The sequence below is a fragment of the Aulonocara stuartgranti genome (genome assembly GCF_965226115.1).
Source record: "Aulonocara stuartgranti genome assembly, chromosome: 9".
In the NCBI taxonomy this organism is placed as follows: Eukaryota; Metazoa; Chordata; class Actinopteri; order Cichliformes; family Cichlidae; genus Aulonocara; species Aulonocara stuartgranti.
This window is the reverse complement of record NC_138960.1, coordinates 31,475,912-31,495,560: the sequence shown is the minus strand read 5'-3', so window position 1 is coordinate 31,495,560 and position 19,649 is coordinate 31,475,912. Positions and strand designations below refer to the sequence as shown.

At 42.0% G+C, this 19,649-nt stretch overlaps 1 protein-coding gene across 3 annotated transcripts; it reads left to right on the top strand.

The window, feature by feature from the left end:
* The first annotated feature begins 1,902 nt into the window (after positions 1-1,902).
* Positions 1,903-18,251, top strand: LOC309713811 (uncharacterized protein). Of its 3 annotated transcripts, XR_014278688.1 has the most exons (5): positions 1,903-2,201; positions 4,717-4,822; positions 11,330-12,168; positions 16,526-16,880; positions 17,041-18,251. XR_014278688.1 is itself a non-coding variant. In XM_082545678.1 (4 exons), exons 2-4 carry the CDS (start codon positions 4,805-4,807, stop codon positions 16,671-16,673), a joined length of 1,005 nt encoding a protein of 334 aa, XP_082401804.1. In that variant the 5' UTR covers positions 1,903-2,201; positions 4,717-4,804; the 3' UTR covers positions 16,674-18,251. The 3 variants fall into 3 exon arrangements, 1 of the variants encoding a protein (XP_082401804.1); XR_014278689.1 differs by having other exon boundaries at positions 11,330-13,401; positions 16,526-18,251; XM_082545678.1 differs by having other exon boundaries at positions 16,526-18,251.
* The last annotated feature ends 1,398 nt before the right edge of the window (positions 18,252-19,649 follow it).

Sequence of the window (19,649 nt, the reverse complement as noted above, 5' to 3'; positions counted from 1 at the left end):
ACCACCAAACTACTGCACAGTTTGCAGCTTTAACAGCAGCCATCTGACAGTAGGGCGCTTCAACTGTGACTAACAGTTTCTTCCTTTAAAGGGAGTTTTTCCTTCCCACTATTGCCATGTACATGCTCATAGCACAACATAGTCCCTAAAATGAAGACATTTATGTGCATAAATCTAGTTGTAGTGGCCTCCTAAGATCCTACATCCTCATATGAGGACTTTACGTTTATTTTCTCACTGCACAAATTATGTATAAAGCAATAAACAACCTACTTCCTGCCAATATTCTAAAAAAAAAAAAAAATTCTAAAAAAGAACAGGGATACAATTTGAAGGGGGAATTAAATTTAAAGCTTCCCTGTATCTGTATAACGTGTGTGTGTGTGTGTGTGTGTGTGTGTGTGTGTGTGTGTGTGTGTGTGTGTGTGTGTGTGTGTGTGTGTGTGTGTGTGTGTGTGTGTGTCTACTTCCTCACTAACCGTAGACAGAGTGTCAGAGTGGGTAAGAACACCTCTTCCACCCTTGTGGTCAACACCGGTGCCCCTCAGGGGTGTGTTCTGAGCCCTCTGCTATACACTCTCTTCACCCATGACTGTATTTCCTCCTCCGCGTCCAATCTCATTGTTAAGTTTGCAGATGACACTACAGTGCTCGGACTTATATCCAACAATGATGAGACAAACTATAGGACAGAGGTGCAACAACTAGAGTCATGGTGCCACGACAATAACTTGGTCTTAAACACCAAAAAGACCAAGGAGATCATTGTAGATTTCCGGAAGAGGGGTCATAACAACCATCTGCCTCTCTTCATTGGCAGTGAGGCGGTGGAGAGGGTGAGCAGTTTTAAATTCTTGGGGGTAACTGTGACCGAGGACCTGTCCTGGGGCAACCATATCACCTCAGTTGCACGGAAGGCCCAACAGCGCCTCTACTACCTGAGGAGACTACGGAGCGCACACATTCCCAGATCTCTGATGTTGAACTTCTACAACTGTGCCATCAGCAGCGTTCTGACGTATGGATTTCTAGTGTGGTTCCCCAGCTGCACCAAGGCCGATCAGCAAGCACTCCAGCGGGTGGTGAAAGAAGCTGGCAGAATTATTGGAACAAGTCTGCCAGAGATCAGTAATATCTTCCCCACTCGCTGTCTGAGGAGGGTGCACAGTATCCTGCGGGACCAACATCACCTTTTCCATCTGCTGCCCTCAGGGAGAAGGTACAGGTCTATACAGGCCAGAACATCCAGACTGGCCAACAGCCTGTATCCACAGGCTGTGAGGCTCCTGAACTCTCTGCCCCCCTCTCACGGACAATAACCATATCCAACTTCTTAATAGCAATGAACTGGTCTGCATTGGTGCATCATATCTTTATTCTCTTCCCCCTCCTGCCCCCCCCCCCTCTTTCTTAAATAGATAACTATCATATCTGATATCATATCTCACAGTACAATAATATTGAATGGGTTGCATTGTTGTATTTTGTCATGTTTCTCAGGTCTTTGTCTGAATTTCTACGAACATTATTGCTAAGGATTGTCTTATTGCATTGGAGTCACACTGGGTTAAATATGTACACTTGGGTTTTAAGGGGTATTTATTATTTTCTTCTTTTTTTTGGGTTGTATGGAAGCCCCAAACGCAATTTCATTGTTCTTGACAATGACAATAAATAAATAAATACTAAAATACTAAATACTAAATTGTACAAACGTGATGGTATATTGTTAGAACAATAAACTTTTCACGTTATAACGTGATACACTTGTGTTTTTCTTTTGCCTGGGTGGCAGCTCTACGCTTCCGTACATTTCTCACTCTCGGCAACTCACGTTTTGTTTTTTTTAAAGGAAGCCTAGTCACGTGACCGCGCAGCAACAAACCAATGTGGAGCAGGAAGAAGGGGGCGGAGCAAAGTGTCGCTGCAGGAGGGGAAGTGTTTGCACTGACAGAGCAGCTTTTTCGTGAAACGGGGGCAAAGTACTGAACCTAGAGGAAAGAAATTATAAAAAACGTCGATTCAATATCATACCTACGTTAACGTCTACATTTGGATCGATCCTCTTACCCTTGTCTCCTGGATCGTAGCCGAGATCAGCGTTAATCACGTGGGTCTCTGCTCCCTGATCTGTTTCCTGTGTTTGGAAAGAGTTGCAGCTTCATCGCGGAGTTTCTCTCGGTTTGTGGGCTCATCTAAAGGTAAGCACCGAGCTAACTTTACTGTGAGTTCAGTTCATGTTGAGTTTAGCTCCTGAATGAGGTCTTCTGCTGCTCTCCTCGGTGTCTGTTCACAGTTTATTGTGAACACGTTGAGAGAAGAGCGAGAGAGTGTTTGGAGAAAAACACCAGCTAATCATTAGCTCAGCATGCTGGGAGAAGTTGGAGCAGAAAAGTATTGTCATTGTCCCTGCAGCTGTTTTTCTGCCTGCACCAAACCTCTACAGCCTCATTTCTATTTGAAGTGATAACAGGAAATGGATGAGAGCGATCTGCTGCAGTATCAGGGTCACAATAAACTTTATTGTCCAGCTGCTGTGGATGAACACATGAGAGGAAGTGAACTCCTAAAATGATCTGCAGACAGCAGCTGGGCAGTAAAAGGATTCCAAAAGAGAAAAGAGGAGCATGGAGATACCAACAAGAACACACAGGACAAAAAGATAAAGACATGCAGCAGTGACTCGGTCACTGCAACATCCTTATTTACTGTTCAAGTGGGCACAAGTAAGGAATCCATGGTGCCTTTAGGTGCATCTCGTATACCCAGCAGTCTACACTCCAAAAGCCACAGGAGTTCACTTCAGGTATTTATTAAAACCACTTATTCTTATGATCTGAATATTTAACCACGTGTTAATCAGCAAGCTCCACCAGATTGTTGTTAACCCTTTCTCTGATCGCATTAATGAAACCTTTTGTAATAATTATATAACAAAGACTTGTGCATTATACATGCCCTGTACTTTGGGTATGATTACTAAACCTCCACGATATTTGTGTGTTTTTATATGATTAGCTGGTTTAACTGAAGACATGTAGTTATTAAATCCTAAAGTCAGCATGTGCCATTCACTTCTACATTAACAGATGTTACAAATTTAAAAATAAATAAATGAAAGCTCCTCAAGTACCTGTGTAATCACTTTAATAGTGGTTACATGCTCAGGTCATTTCTTTACTACAGTTCTAATTAAAAATCTCTGTCTGTGTGACATGTTGATGAAAAGGTGCTGCTGGAATCTAAATGATTCCATGTAGATATCATAATGGGCATGACTTATCTGATAATTAAAGAAATTCACAAGGTTAAATTAGTTTGTCTTTTTCACAGAGACATTTGGAGCAAGCATATGATGAAGTATACTGGTTACAACGTAATATTTTTGAGGTAGAATATAATAAGTAGAAACCTATTAAAAAATGCCTGTAAAGCAATGCATATGTTTTGTGTCACCTTAGTTTTGGCCCTGTTTAACAAACACTTTGTTGAATTAGTAATAAAAATGAGGTTGTTTTGATAACTTTAATATTGATATAATGTTAGCTCTTAATTACTTAAAATAATACAAAAAATTATAAGAAAGTAATGAGAATGTTTTTATGTCAACCAGGAAACCTGAAACTGTTTTAAAAAAACTTTTCTGGCTTGAGTTTCCGATGCACCTAAAGGCACCGTGGCTTCTCTACTGGGTCCACACATGCCTCTTTTCCAATAGTTCCTAGTCAAGTCGACTCAATTCTTAACTCATTACAGTCGAGTACCAACTCAGTGTACTTAGGACCGTTACAGTAACACGGAGAAAAGTCCCATGACATAATTCGTATACATCAAAAACAACAGAACAATGGAGAACACTGAGACGGTGGTACTTGCTGCTGAACTGAGGGTAAGCATCTGCACCTCTGGACCACAGTGTTCGCATCGACTAGGTAAAAAATTAACTACCTGGTACCAGCTAATACCTGAATGCTGAAGGTTGAATCGAGCTGAGCCAAGTAGGTGGTAGTGGAAGGGGCTAATATTGGTCAGCAACAGCAATCTATTGTCAAGAGTAGATGCTGTAGCTGCAGTCAAGGGGAGGAAGATCTTTTCAAGCAGGATTTGTAAAAAGCATTTTGACAGTCACACAAAGATGGACAGCTTTTGTTCTGAGGGTTTGGAAAGAGTTTGTCTCTGTCAGTGTCTGCATTCACTTTGTTCCTCTAATAGAAAATCAATGTGCAGATGTTTATTCATGCACTGACTGCTTCTATTCATCCTGCAGCTGCTGGAACAAATTAATGGTCTAAAAGTTGCTTTGCTCAGGTCTTTGTTTGCTCTGCTTCCTTTTTCTTCTTCCAGGGATCAAATACAGACATTCATATAATAAATGTTGTTTTTATTCAAAAATACATATTTTAGTGCACATTAGAATGAGAGTTTTAGATGCCTACCCTAGCATAATAGGCCAGAACTAGTCATATCCCACAAAAGTGTATAAACCCAAATCCATCCTTTGAGACATGAGTTTAAGGCCCTGTCATAGTAAAAAGGCTGCTTAGAACCAATGTCACAGTTACTCCTGAAGTGTTACTTAATAAGAGAGTTACCCCACTTTGCAGTACAATGATTTCTACAAAGAGTCACAGAGTAAAATTTGTACTTTTAACATGTGAGACACTTTGACTCTTCAGTGCAGTGCGGAGCCTAACGAATATCTGCTTTGTGTCCCAGCTGATCAGCAGGAGGAGAAGAGTCTGACGGAGCAGCAGAGGAACATTTTCAGCCGTCTGGACTCAGCTGAGTCACTACAGAGGAAACAATGAGCTCAACACAGAAGGTGAGGAAAATATTGCTGTTACATTTTTTTTAAACTGATGTTAAAAGACAAAATAAAAGGTCACAGGACACTGAAACAAAGTCTTTAAAAATCAAGATTAAAATTAAAACCACACATTTTCATACATTGAATAATTTTTTTCAGTGAGCAGTATTCAGGACATTTCGTTTTGATAACAAGAACTGAGAGAGTTCTGAAGGCAGGAGGAATCTAACCCTGTATTATCAACGTATACCTAAGAAAGTGTAATTCCTTATCAGGATGTTCAAATAATGCTTTGAAATTATGTTTAGGATGACCAGATAAAGTAATTAAATCATGAACTGTCACGCTGTGCTAATAAATGTTACAAACAAATAAAAGAAAACATGGAAAGTAGGAGTTCAAGCAGAGCAGCCTCCTCCTGTTCACTGAGACATGGCTCACGGACCACACACCGGACTCTGTCATAAGTCTGGATGGCTTTCAACTGGTTAGAGCGGACCGGAATGCAATGGAGAGTGGTAAGAGGAGAGGTGGGGGACTAGCAATGTATGTCAATGAGAGATGGTGTAACTCGGAGCACATCACTGTGAAGGAACAGAGCTGTACCAAAGACATTGAACTGTTGGCAGTTAGCGTCCGGCCATACCACCTGGCCAGGGAATTTTCACACGTTATTGTGCTGACTGTTTACATCCCACCCTCGGCCGACGCTACAGCAGCCTGTGATTACATTCACTCCACTGTCTCTCAGCTACAGATGGCACATCCGCAGTCCCTCATTATTATTTCTGGGGACTTCAATCATGCCTCACTATCTGTCACTCTCCCAAACTTCTTCCAGTACGTTGACTGCCATACAAGGGACAGCAAATCCCTGGATCTATTGTTTGCCAACACAAAGCAGGCTTACAGTGCATCACCCCTCCCCCCGCTTGGCCACTAAGACCACAACCTGGTCCTTCTCCACCCCACCTACACTCCTGTGGTGAAGAGGAACCCCCCCACGAAGAAAGTGATATGGGTGTGGTCTGAGGAATGCACTGAGGCCTTAAGAGACTGTTTTGAATGCACAGACTGGCAGGAACTCTGCAAGCCTCACGGTGAGGACATCGACGCCCTCACTCACTGCATCGCGGACTACATTTCTGTGTTGAGAACACTGTGCCTACCAAGAAGATACAGTGTTTCTCAAACAATAAACCGTGGGTCACCCGAGAACTGAAGGCCCTGCTGTACAAGAAGAAGAGTGCTTTCTGGTCGGGAGACAAGGAGGAACTTAAGAAAGTCCTAAAGGATCTTAAATACAAGATCCGAGAAGGCAAGGAGTGCTTCAGGAGGAAGATGGAAAACCAACTCCAACAGAAAAACGTCAGAGAAGTCTAAAGGAACATGAAACAAATCTCTGGACATTTCCAGGACAATGGAGGAGCCACAGTGTCTGCTGGCCGGGGGTGGGCTAACGACTTGAATCTAGGCGATTAGAGGATCATCAGGGGGTCCTTTTGTCCCTCTGTGGGGGGTCACTCCCACTAGGTTTATATCTGGGACTCTCCACCATTTGACCTTAGAACTGAAGAAGCTTCTCGGATGAGAGGTGAAACGTCTTCAAGTAACTTAAAGAAGTCCAGACACTTTTCTTTGCAAGCTCCTTTGACATTTGAATATGGCCCACTTATCACCTCTCCCACCCCCCAGGTTCCATTAACCCCCCTCCATTTGCCACCCCCCCCTCCGGGTGCAATGCCATTGTCACCTGAGCTCTCCTCTCACCACAACCCTGCTTCACCCCTATCCACACATCTATCCACAACAAAGCAAGCCCCACCCCCCCACCCCAGCCCAGCCTCACATCTACTTCACAGCTGATCAGGTGAGAAATCAGCTCAAGAGGACGAAGGCAAGGAAGTTCGCCTACCGTTCTGGAATTGGGGTGGATGACGCTGTCATCTACCTGGTACACCGATCCCTCTCTCACCTAGAGCAGGCGGGGAGCACTGTGAGGGTCATGTTTTTTGACTTCTCCAGTGCTTTCAACACCATCCAACCCGCACTACTGAGAGGGAAGCTGGAGGGAGCCGGAGTAGGCAAACAGCTGACTGCATGGACCATCGACTACCTTACCAACAGACCACAGTATGTGAGGCTCCATGACTGTGTGTCCGAGGTGGTAATCTGCAGCACGGGGGCACCACAGGGCACGGTTCTCTCACCTTTCCTGTTCAGCCTTTACACTTCAGACTTCTGTTATAATTCGGACGATTGCCATATACAGAAGTTCTCAGATGATACAGCCATCATTGGATGCGTATCAGACGGGAATAATCAGGAATACAGGGGGGTCATCAGTGACTTTGTTGGCTGGTGTGAGACCAACGTACTCCAAATCAACGCCAGCAAGACAAAGGAGATGATCATAGACTTCAGGAGGAAGTCCCCCCCCCTGCAACACCGGTGAACATCCAAGGGAAAGACATTGAGATAGTGGACTCTTATAAGTACCTGGGTGTTCACCTCAACAATAAACTGGACTGGACTACAAATACAGACGTCCTGTATAAGAAGGGCCAGAGTCGACTCCACCTGTTGAGGAGACTGAGGTCCTTCGGAGTCTGCAGGACTCTGTTAAGGACATTCTATGACACTGTGGTAGCATCTGCCCTTTTCTATGCAGTGGCCTGCTGGGGGAGTGGATGCACGGACAGGGACAGAAGCAGGATTGACAAACTGGTGCGGAGGTCTAGCTCCATGCTGGGATGTCCCCTGGAGTCTGTGGAGATGGTCGGTGAGGGGAGGATGTTAGTAAAGCTGACATCCATCATGAACAACCCACATCACCCACTGCATGAGTATGTGAGTGGGCTGAGCAGCTCCTTTAGTCAGAGACTGAAACACCCTTGCTGCAGGAAGGAGCGCTTTCGCAGATCATTCATCCCAACAGCAGTTAGACTCTATAACTCCTCAATCACGATGTCATGAGTCAGTGGACACTGTGAACATCCACGGTCACCACTTCATGCATAATGGACCTTCCATGACCTTCCAAGCTATATAGTTTGTCTTCCATATTTCCAACTATATCCATAATTACATACTGTGTATGCTACCATTGTATATAGTGTATTATCTTAGTTTTTTTCATTGATTGTACTCAATTGTATTTTTGTATTTCCTTCTGATATCTGTACCTGAGCTGAGGTGACGCAAAAATTTCCCCGTTGTGGGATCAATAATAATAATAATAATAATAATAATAATGATGGATTGGATTTATATAGCGCTTTTCAAGGCACCCAAAGCGCTTTACAATACCACTATTCATTCACTCTCACATTCACACACTGGTGGAGGCAGCTACAGTTGTAGCCACAGCTGCCCTGGGGCAGACTGACAGAAGTGAGGCTGCCATATCGCGCCATCGGCCCCTCTGGCCAACACCAGTAGGCAAGTAGGGTAAAGTGTCTTGCCCAAGGACACAACGACCAGGACAGAGAGCCCAGGGATCGAACCGGCGACCTTCCGGTTACAGATACGATTCCCAACCCCCTGAGCCACGGTCGCCAAGTCTTATCTTATCTCTTAAAAGTATAGACCTGCTACATATTTAGTGCCATTCTGAGTTAATATTAACATTTGTGTATAAGGACTCATTGAGTTACTTTTAAAAAAATCAAATGGCTTATTGGCTATTTTTGATCTAAGATATATCTTTTCAATTTTTTGAGCAATATAAAAGATGGACTAATCCATTGTGATGCGACCCTTTGAATTTGACCTCCACATTTTGAAGCATCAGCCACAATTATCTCCAAGTAAGGAAATGGGATGTTTACACTGAGCATACTTGTCATAATTACTGAAATATTTGATGATGTCATGTTCAGAATTTGTATATGCAGATATTTTGAAGAACATCTGCTTGCTTTACTTCTGAGAAACTCTGCCTATCTAAGATGCCCTTTTTATATTCAGTCATGTTAAGATAATTGTCTAAGACCCCTCGAGTGGCCTCTAGAAGAACTGCAGGATTTGGCACTTCTGTGCCAGCTTCAATTTTCAGCCCATTAAGTTTTGTCTTGGTTTGCACTCGCACTTGGTGGGATTTCATGTGCTACTACCACATACTAAACATTTCTACATATTAAACAAATATCTAGGACTGCCTTCTTCCACTTGTACAATATTCCTAAAATTAGAAATATGTTGTCTCAGAGTGAGACTGAAAAACTAGTACATGCATTTGTTACTTCTTTGTTGCACTTTTGTAATTCATTATTATCAGGATGTCCTTAAAACTCCCTTAAAAGCCTTCAGTTAATCCAAAATGCTGCAGCAAGAGTCCTGACAGGGACTAGAAAGAGAGAGCATATTTCTCCTGTTTTGGCTTCCCTTCATTGGCTTCCTGTTAAATCCAGAATTGAATTCAAAATCCTGCTCCTCACATACAAGGTCTTAAATAATCAGGCCCCATCTTATCTCAATGACCTTGTAGTACCATATCACCCTATTAGAGCACTTCGCTCTCGCTCTGCAGGCCGTCAGGTTCTCATGTTTACTTGTCATGTTCTCATGTTGTTGCTAAGGATTGTCTTATTGCACTGGAGTCACACTGGGTTAAATATTTACACTTGGGTTTTAAGGGGTATTTATTATTTTCTTCATTATTTTATTTACGGGTTGTACGGAAGCCCCAAATGCAATTTCATTGTTCTCTGACAATGACAATAAATAAATAAATACTAAAATACTAAAAATACTACTTGTTGTTCCTAGAGTATTTAAAAGTAGAATGGGAGGCAGAGCCTTCAGTTTTCAGGCCCCTCTTCTGTGGAACCAGCTTCCAGTTTGGATTCAGGAGACAGACACTATCTCTACTTTCAAGATTAGGCTTCAAACTTTCCTAGTTATGCTGCAATAGACGTAGGCTGCCGGGGATTCCCATGATGCATCAAGTTTTTCTTCTTCAGTCACCTTTTTCATTCACTATGTGTTAATAGACCTCTCTGCATTGAGTCATATTCCAATAAATAAATAAATTATTATCAATCTCTGTCTCTCTTTCACAGCATGCATTTCGTCCTGTCTCTCACAGGTGGTTCTCCTGGAGGTTTCTTCCTGTTTAAAGACAGTTTTTCCTTCACCTGTCACCAACGTGCTTGCCCATAGGGAGTCATATGATTGTTAGGTTTTCGGGGGGGGTTGTATTACTGCAGGGTCTACCTTACAATATAAAGCACCTTGAGGTGGCTGTTGTTGTGATTTGGCGCTGTGTAAATAAAATTGAAATAAATGGAACTAAAAATTGATCTGCTTGAAATTCTCTTTTCTATTAAGCAGCCTTGTTGCTAACATGACTGCATATTGTTGTTGTTGTTACTATATTTCAAACATGTAAACAATATATAGGTACATTTAGTAAAGAAAATAAGAGAGAGAAAAAATACTACATAAAAGTCAATATATTTCAATATAGCTACCATTCTGATTCCTTTACATGTTCAAAGGGAGTGGGAAGAAGTACACACTTATTTAATCCCACCCCTTTGCCATAAGTTATCAGTTAATATTTAGTCAGCTTAAATAGTGAACAGATTTCTGATATAATATATACTCTAATATCACATCATGACATTTTTTTAAATAGAGACATTCACTTAATTTCAATATTTTTCCCTTTCTTTATAGTTCGAGAAGATCATATTTTTATAACTCTTTTTGAACTGGTTTATGTTCGGACATGGCTTTAATTCCATATTCAAACTGTTCCACAGTTTCACTCCATGCACGGAAACACAAAAGCTTTTTCTTGTAGTGCGTACCTTCCCTGTTTCGAAGTTACAAAAAACCCTTAAATAATAACTTCCTTCTTTCAAAAAAAACATGCTCTGAATATTATGTGGCAGTTCTTTATTTTTTGCTTTGAATAGACTTTGTGCTGTTTGGAATTTCACTAGATCGTCAACTTTCAATATTTCAGACTGCAAGAATAGTGAGTTTGTATGTTCCTGTAACCTGCATTGTGGATGATTTGAGCTGCTTTTTTTTTTTTCTTTTTTTTTTTTAAGAGTAAAAAGTGAATGTAGTGTGGTTATATAGTTGTTGCCCCAGGCCTCTGCACAATAGCTTAAGTATGGTGAAACCGGTGAACAGTAGCGAATATGAAGTGATGTTCTGTCTAATACCTGCTTTAGCTTGTTTATTATTGCAATGCTTTGTGATACTTTGTAATGAATATATCTTACGTGAGCTCTCCAGTTAAGTTTTTCATCTATTATTACCCCCAGAAATTTATTCGCACTGACTCTTTCAATATCAACACCCTTTATATGAATCTTAGCATTTGTATTTAAACTACTATTTCCAAATAACATATGTTTAGATTTATTCAAATGTAATTATAATTTCTTTTTATCAAGCCTTCGTGCTGTTTCATCCTCGGATTTTAAACTAGTATTAATTTACGGCTCATTTTGTTCCACGACTGCATTTCACTCATTGCCTCTGTTTGTATCTCTGTCATTGCAGGACCAACATGGAGCAGGAGGTCCGAGCACTCAGGAGGCCGACAAGCCTCAAAGAAGAAAGGGAGAGAAAAAATACACCTGTGACGAGTGTGGGAAGGCTTTTACTCGGCCTGGAAACTTAAAAACACACCAACTCATCCACAGTGGTGTTAAAGCATTCAATTGTGACTTGTGTGGAAAGTCTTTTACTCAAAAGAGTGCCCTAAAAACTCATCAAAGCCTCCACAGTGGAATTAAAGCACACACCTGTGATCAGTGTGGGAAAAGTTTCACATGGAAACAAGGCTTAGAAAGGCATAAGCTCATCCACAGTGGAGTTAAAGCATACACTTGTGATCAGTGTGATAGAAGTTTTACTCAAGGTAGCCACTTAAGGATTCATCAAGTTTCCCACTCAGGAATTAAAGCATACAGCTGTGACATCTGTGGGAGAACCTTCAGCCATATAGAGAATCGAAACAAACACCAGCGGATTCACACGGGACAGGATGTGTACTGCTGTGATCAGTGTGGCAAACGATTTGTAGCATACAAACTAGAGATGGACCGATCCGATATTACGTATCGGTATCGGTCCGATACTGACCTAAATTACCGGATCGGATATCGGAGAAAAATAAAAAATGTAATCCGATCCATTAAATATCACGAAAGCACCTCACAAAACTTGCAACACGCTGTAACTCGCCTCAGAACGACGTTAGCACGTCGGAGCAGTATGCATCACATGATAGAGCAGCTGTGGCATGCGGGACCGGTCTGGATAGCATGTGGAGCTTCGCTAGCAACCTGGCATTTCATCTCCGACAAAGTTATCCCCGAGAGAAGTAAAGCAAGTGTGTAAGTCCATCTCTGAATGTTTGTAAAGCATTCCTGCGTTAAGCTTAACAAGCGACTGCCTCTCGCTCTCCGGCTGCTACTTCAATCGTGAAACTGCTAATGATCAGCTGATCGGCTTTTCTGTGGCGAGTCCGTCTCTCTTGTTTGTTTTTGGTCCACTTTGCACCAGAAAGAGGAAACCAGCGGCTGAACAACAGCAGCACGTTTAAGCTTGATCAGCTGTTGTTAGAATTTATTTAATATTACTTTCTACACCAGGATCTTTTTCTATGTAGCTGACGGCTGGTAACTGTGCAGGGGCGGATCTAGCAAAGTTTAGCCAGGGGGGCCGATAGGGCATTAACAGGGAAAAGGGGGCACAAAGACATACTTTTCTTTCTTATTCTCATTTAAAATGTCGAGCTTTTAATAAATAATTATCTGACACCCAAAGTTTTAATTTGATGTAAAATGAATAGAAGTCAATTACTGTATATAGTGACTATTAAGTCTAATATATATACCCTAGTAAGCTATAGTGCTTTTTCCTTTGGGAAGGTACCATCTGTGCAGTCTGCAATTTTGTTGAAGAAAGATGTTGAATCTATTTAATATTTCTTGAAAAATAATTGATTTCTGTGCATTTTTTTTTTACACTGCATCAAATTAAGGTTGATTACGTCGATTAAGCATCATGAGGTGGAGCGTGAGGGGTGGTTCCCTATTTTTTATTTATTTATTTTTGTTGTTGCTGGGAGTTGGAACCCTATTAGTTAGGTTGCTTAATATTTACGCTAAGTACTCTTTAAAATACCAGAATAGGGAGGATGGTGTAGGTCTAAGTTTATTAGATTGATCAGTATTGCTGAACTATGAAATATTTTTTTTGTATACAGGTATAACAGAATAGCTTTAGTGTAGTTGTTGTTTTAAACTTGAGTATGAACTTGCAGACTTGCAAAATGCAGCAAGATATTTTAAAAAACAGTTTTGTTGATTAAAAAACACTATATCGGATTCATATCGGTATCGGCAGATATCCAAATTTATGATATCGGTATCGGTATCGGACATAAAAAAGTGGTATCGTGCCATCTCTAATACAAACATTTACAAATCCACAAATTTTCTCACACTGATGAGAGACCCTATAAGTGTGACCTGTGTGATAAAGCTTTTAACGCTCCATATTCCCTGAAAGCACACCAACAGATCCACACCAGAAATAGACTCTTCAAGTGCAGTTACTGTGAGGTATGTATTTGTATTCTCCTCTCCTCCTCTCCTTTCGATGCGACAGAGTATCTAATCAGTTCAGGTTATTTTTTTGTCACCAATGTATCATCCACAGTTTTCATGATGTCGTTTTCAAAGTTTGTGTGATGGTAGACACTGATAACTGCTTGAAAAGTCTTAGTTTTGTAAAAATTGGGTCATGGTCACAACGAACATGAAAACCAGTGAAAACTTTAAATTGTGCACAATTTGTATTATCCACAATACTAGGCCTTGGAGGACATGAGCGTCTAGCTTGGCTAAGCATTTGAACTTGACCTTCATTCTTTGTGCCTAGGGTTAAAGTTTCAAGAAACTATATTGAGTATTATATCACATGCTAGGGCATGGAGAGAGCTGTACATCACACTTTCTTTTCTTTTTTTTATATGAAAACCCTTCGCTATGATTTGCTACCTTATCATGGTGAAGGGTTTTGTGTGTCCTGGAGATCCCAGGTGCTATGTTGGTAGAGTCTCCCATGGCAAATTGGTCCTTGACTGAGGGACAGGCAAAGAGTGATTCAAAAAACCTGTGTGAAAGAAAAATCTAGGGAACAGTTCACCTTGCCCTGGGATAGGGTTACCGGGGCATCACCCTGGCCGAGGCCTGGGGAGGGTACCTGAGGGTTAGCACCTGGCGTCCAAGCCTTAGTTCAGGGGTGGCCAACTCCAGGTCTTGAGAGCTGGTGTCCTGCAGGTTTTAGATAACACCCTGGGTCAACACACCTAAATCAAATGATTAGTTCATTACCAGGCCTCTGGAGAACTTCAAGAAATGTTGAGGAGGTAATTTAGCCATTTAAATCAGCTGTGATGGATCAAGGACACATCTAAAACCTGCAGGACACCGGCTCTCGAGGCCTTGAGTTGGCCACCCCTGCCTTAGTTGCTGGGACCCAACAGGCCACAGCTCAAAGAACGGCCCACCACCTGCAGGAGGCACCACACTGCATTTGGGTTTAGTGCACTCTGGTGGACTGATCCCCGGCTACCCAGGCTAGTGATTGGGACATTGAACAACACCTCTCTGGTTATAAAGGAGCCTTAGTTATTGCATTTGGTTCAGAGGTACCAGCTACATACAGTCAGGCTCATCTGAACGTGAGGCTTGGGCTTGGAACCAGTCTGGATTTGCCCTTTGTGTGAGGTGTCGGCCTTGGCTGGGTACCTTAGTATCCCTTCGGGTTGCTGCCGGTATGGTGGAGTTTCTCCAGAATGAGAGGGTTTGTTCCCTATTCCTTTGTCACTGAATAGGTCCCGACAGTCGTCTGTGCTTATGGGCCGATTGGCAGCTTCAAGCATGGGTGTCGAACTCCAGGGTTTGAGGGCTGGTGCCCTGCAGGTTTTCCATAACATGAATTATGTGATTACCGTATTTTCTGCACTATAAGTCAGACTTACAATTCTTTTTAATTTTCTCAAAAATCGCCAGTGCGTCTTATAATCCGGTGTACTTTATGTATGAATTCCGGCTGTGTTTACTGTTACGGTAAACACTTCAAGACATGTTGAAGTAATTTAGCCATTGAAATCAGCTGTCTTGTATCAAGAACACATCTAAAACCTGCAGGACACCACCCATCGAGCCCTGGATTTCGACAACTGTGGTTTAAAGTGTTCAGCCTTCTTGGAGTCCGTGGTTGGGGTGCTTGAGGGTGCTCCCCCTGTGGACTCATCCTATTGGGAGACTGGAAGTTTTTACAGCTTGGCAAAAGTCTTGAGCCAATACTTCTCCAATTATATGGTAAAGATAATAAAATACACAATTTTAGTATGTAATGCATCAAGGTCCTAGGTCAAAGGTCAAGGTGACACAAAATAGTAAGAAGCTTTTGCTTTAGTTTCCAATGTGTCATCTGCAGTGATGGGAATAACGGCGTTACAAGCAGAAAAAGAGAGAGTGAGTTTTGAGTCGTGAGAGATTTGTGATGTTTAGCGTGTTTGGAGTGTGTAGTTAATGTGTTGAATTGTGTAGTTAGTGTGTAGTGTTGTGGATAGTTTTGTGTTGTGTGTCAGAACAATGAGGTGACTACTGTCTCCAGGTAGAAACAGGAGTGATACACCTGCTGTCAGACCTGCAGGTATCAGGCTGTGATGTTTCCTTTATAGTGGACAGAAATTTTTGGAGTGGCACAAATAATTTGTGTGGCATCTTATTGAAGAACAGCTGATTATTCTGTAAATAGTTTGAAGTGGTTATTTAAAAAATCAAGATAAAAGGTAAATGGATGCAAATAACTTTGTTGTTTGCAAAACTTGTGCGTATGATTTTAAAATTGACAATTTATATTTGCATTTAAAGTTATGAAATATGATTCATTAAACATGTTTGTGGTTGTTACAGTAAAAAATCACTTTTTCTACTCTGATTTTATGCTTTTTGTCTGATTTTTGATCAGTTGTGTTAATACAGTATGTCAAAATGAAAACATAACTGTAAATTCAGACACGTGAGGTTGTGCTGAAAAGGATGATACCAAACAAGGCAAAGTTTTTCAAGGTGAAATGTGGAGGTAAAATCAAAAGTTAGAAAAAATGGCCAATTATACCCTGGACCCCAGAGGGTTAAACGTTTTTTTGTTTGTTTGTTTAAGTAATGCAATAGTTACTTTTCAAGTAATTAATTACTTTTAGAATATTGTAACTCAGTTACTAACTCAGTTACTTTTTTGAAGAAGTAACTAGTAACTATAATTAATTACTTTTTCAAAGTAATTTGCCCAACACTGTTCATCTGCCAGCTTTAAAGCACTATATTAGTCTTCATTCTTTATTTAGTGAGTCAAACAAAATTCTGTTCTGGATACAAATTTGGGGTAACATTAAGTTAAGCGCGTGTGCCTCTTGAATATGATGTGCTTATACTTTTTTGTATAATTTTAGTTATAGTAGTTCAGTAAGGTAAGTGCTATGATCCAAATCAGGGGTGTCAAACTCCCCTGATTTGGATCAAGGACACATCTAAGGCCTGGAGTTCGACACCTGCGCTCTAAACAGTAAAATGTAATTGGACATCTGCAGAGATGCTCTTTATTTCAGGCAACGTTGAGGATAAAAATGTTGAAGTGACTGACTGACACTGTGTTTGTGTCTTTGTTTAGAAGCAGAGCGACACAGATGGATGCAGTTCTCAACTCTGTCGTTGCTGTGGTGGCGGGAAAGAATTTTTTTTTGATTTTTGTGGAAAAATGTTCAGTCAGCAAACAAGCCTCAAAACACACCAGCGAAGACACACTAGACACAAACTGAACTACTGCAACAAATGTGGGAAAGGCTTCCCCACTCCAAGTACATTAAAACGCCATGAACTCATTCACAGTGGGGTTAAAAAGCACCTCTGTGATCAGTGTGGGTCATCGTTCATCAGTACAAGTCAGCTTAAAAGGCACAAGCGAGTCCACACAGGAGAGAAACCATACAAGTGCAGACACTGTGACAAAAGCTTCTCACATTCAGGTAATCGTAACCTTCATGAAGCTACACATTAAAAAAAGAACTATAGCTGTGACCAGTGTGACAAGAGCTTCAGGAATCTCATGTGGCAAATGAACGGTTTCACTGTTACCAGTGTGCTAAAACATTCACTTCATATTCTGCTCTCTGCAAACATCTGCAGGATCATGAAGGGCTGAAATCATTCCCATCACTGGATCACAGTGAATCAGAAGAGAGAGAAAGAACAGAGACTGAGAATCCTTGAGATCAGGCTCCACAGAGTTCAGATAGAATCTCCTCCTCCCCCTTTTGTGAGTGTGGACGCTTCCTGTCTTTGCTCTTTAAATGCTTTGCTTCTTTTATTGATTTTTATTGATTTTTATGCTGGTTTTTCCCTTTTTTCCGTATGAGCTTACCTGCGATAGCTTCTGGAAACTTATAGATCATTAGGACTAAAGCGTTCTTAACAGAAACAGCAACATTTTTATAGTTACCGTATCTTCAGCGCTCCGTGTGTCTGTGGCCTAGACACAGCTAAAGCCTGATTACAGCGTCTGGGCACCGAACAGCCTCAATAGCCTGGAAAGGTGCTAACCGCATTATAATAAATCCTCAAGCGATAATCCCCCCCCTTATGCGCGTCTTAAAACCAAGACACAAATCATGTCTCAAGAAAGGGGGAGGACGTATCACAGGCAGGGCACAGCGAGCTGAAATCTCTGAAACCGACTGGCCTTCACTTCCTACGAGACAGAGAAGCTCTTCTACCCCTGTATACGGGAGGAAACAGGACTGGACAACCGTGAATAGGATGGTTAACAACAAACCTCCAAAACAACTGAATGTGAAACTGCAGAACAGATTTGCTCCACTATCAAAGGACCCTGGATCTATATCGGACAACCATCCATCTAAAAGCAGCGAAGTAAGGTCTGAAAATCTGTTGAAAAGTAGAAGACCACAGGGAAAGCTAAAGGCTAGGCCTGAAACTCTGATTGTGGGTGACTCTGCCGTAAAGGATGTACAAAGCATGTGCAGTAAGAACTCTTAAGTCCTCTGCTTTCCTAAGGATATGGTCAACAACCTGAAGGAGAGAATTCTTCAAATTGCAGTTGAATATCCAACTGTGACAAACATTGTTCTGATGAGGCAGCTATGAATGAAAATGTTCTGCTCGTCACATTTTACGCTTTCTAAACTGTTCTGCTTCAGTGTTCATGTCGAGTGGTTCTCTTTGTTCTAGCAGTTGAATGAAGAAATCTTTTGTCGTGTTATCAAGTTTTTATTGAATGTATTTAAAAACGTGTTCTGCAGATGTTTTCTTGTTAAGGTTGTTGGTGTTGTGAAATTCTACAACAATTAAATAAAAGTTTAAAATGTTAAATTAAGAAACAGTTTGAGCCTTGATTTCACTTCCTGTATTTCAGAGTAAAGACTGAAGTGACAGTCAACCTGATGTAACAGCCAAGAAAGATTTAGTTTGTCTATGAACAGTGAACACCTGTGTGGATCAACGCGCTTGTTTTCAAAAGGTTTCTCCAGGCATGGAGAAGATCCAGGCCCCAGACATCCAGAGGCCCCAGAGTGTGAGAGCCCAAGGAGGACCACTGGAGGGGCATCCGTGCCACCCTCTGGGAAGAGCTGAGGATTCCCAGACGAGGGGTCACCCAGCGGCCACAGAAGCCAGAAGGGGCTGCAGTAGCATGCCCGCCAGCTCTGCCGGCATCCAGCTGTGCCAGAGTAAACCTTTTGTTTTGGTTTTTTTGTTTTGGTTTTTTTTGGCCTGTCCCGTTTGGCTCTTTTGCCATCAGAATTGTTGTCTAAAGGCAAAGAAAGATGCCCAACGGATTTACTTTACCAAACTGACCATCCCAGCCTTGCCGTAATGGTCCATTTGATTCACCTTTTATTGTTTATTTTATTTTCACTTACTGAATACGGGACAGACTTGACTGGGGGAAAGAAGGGGAGAAAGAAAGAGGGAAAGAGAAACAGCTGAGAAGAGGGACGGGGGAGAAGGGCAAAAGACAAAAACCAACAGAACGGGCAGAGAAAAAAAAAATGCATATATCAATCACCTGGATCACCTGCTGAGAAAGAAAAAAGAAAGCAAGCAGAAGAGAACAAGAGTAATAGAATAAACAACATCACAATGATATATGGGAATATGACAGTAAATACTAAATATTAAACATTATTGTGCAGCACATAAGATCAACAGAACACAGTGTGCTTTGAGGTAGGAGCCAAAAAGGGTGTAGTTTGTGGGTGTGATCACCCGTGTGTACACCTGTGAGCATGGACGCGCTTGTTTTTTGTTTTTTAAAAGGTTCCTTCATGTAATAATCTGCTAGAGGGTGTGGGGGGGCCACAGCCCCATCCACCAGGGCATGAAGCAGGTATGGAGGAGATCAAAACTCCAGACATCCAGAGGCCCCCAGAACACAAGAGACCAAGGAAGACCAACAGAGGGGCAGCTGCGCCATTGTCCCGGAAAGAGCTGAGGAGAGTCCCAGATGAGGGCTCACTCAGCAGCCGCGGAGCAGAAGCCAGGGGGAGTTGCAGTGACGCGCCCGTGAGCTCCGCCGGCAGCCAGCTGCGCCTGAGTGACCGAGCCCCAGGCCGAGAGGCCGGGGGCACCCCACCTCCGAAGTGGCCCGAGCGAGCCCCAGGCTCCAGGCCCCGATAAGCGGCCGCCAAGGAGTGAGCCGGTGTGTACCTGGACGCCCATCCCCGGACACAAAGAACCACCAACGCACCGATGTCTGAGGGGGTCCGCCACTGGCAGGG

Bases quoted from the DNA above. Each gene is read 5' to 3' on its own strand.
- LOC309713811 (XM_082545678.1), top strand. The intron at 12,169-16,525 runs GTAAGTCCATCT...GTCTTTGTTTAG, and splicing joins GAGAGAAGTAAAGCAAGTGT to AAGCAGAGCGACACAGATGG.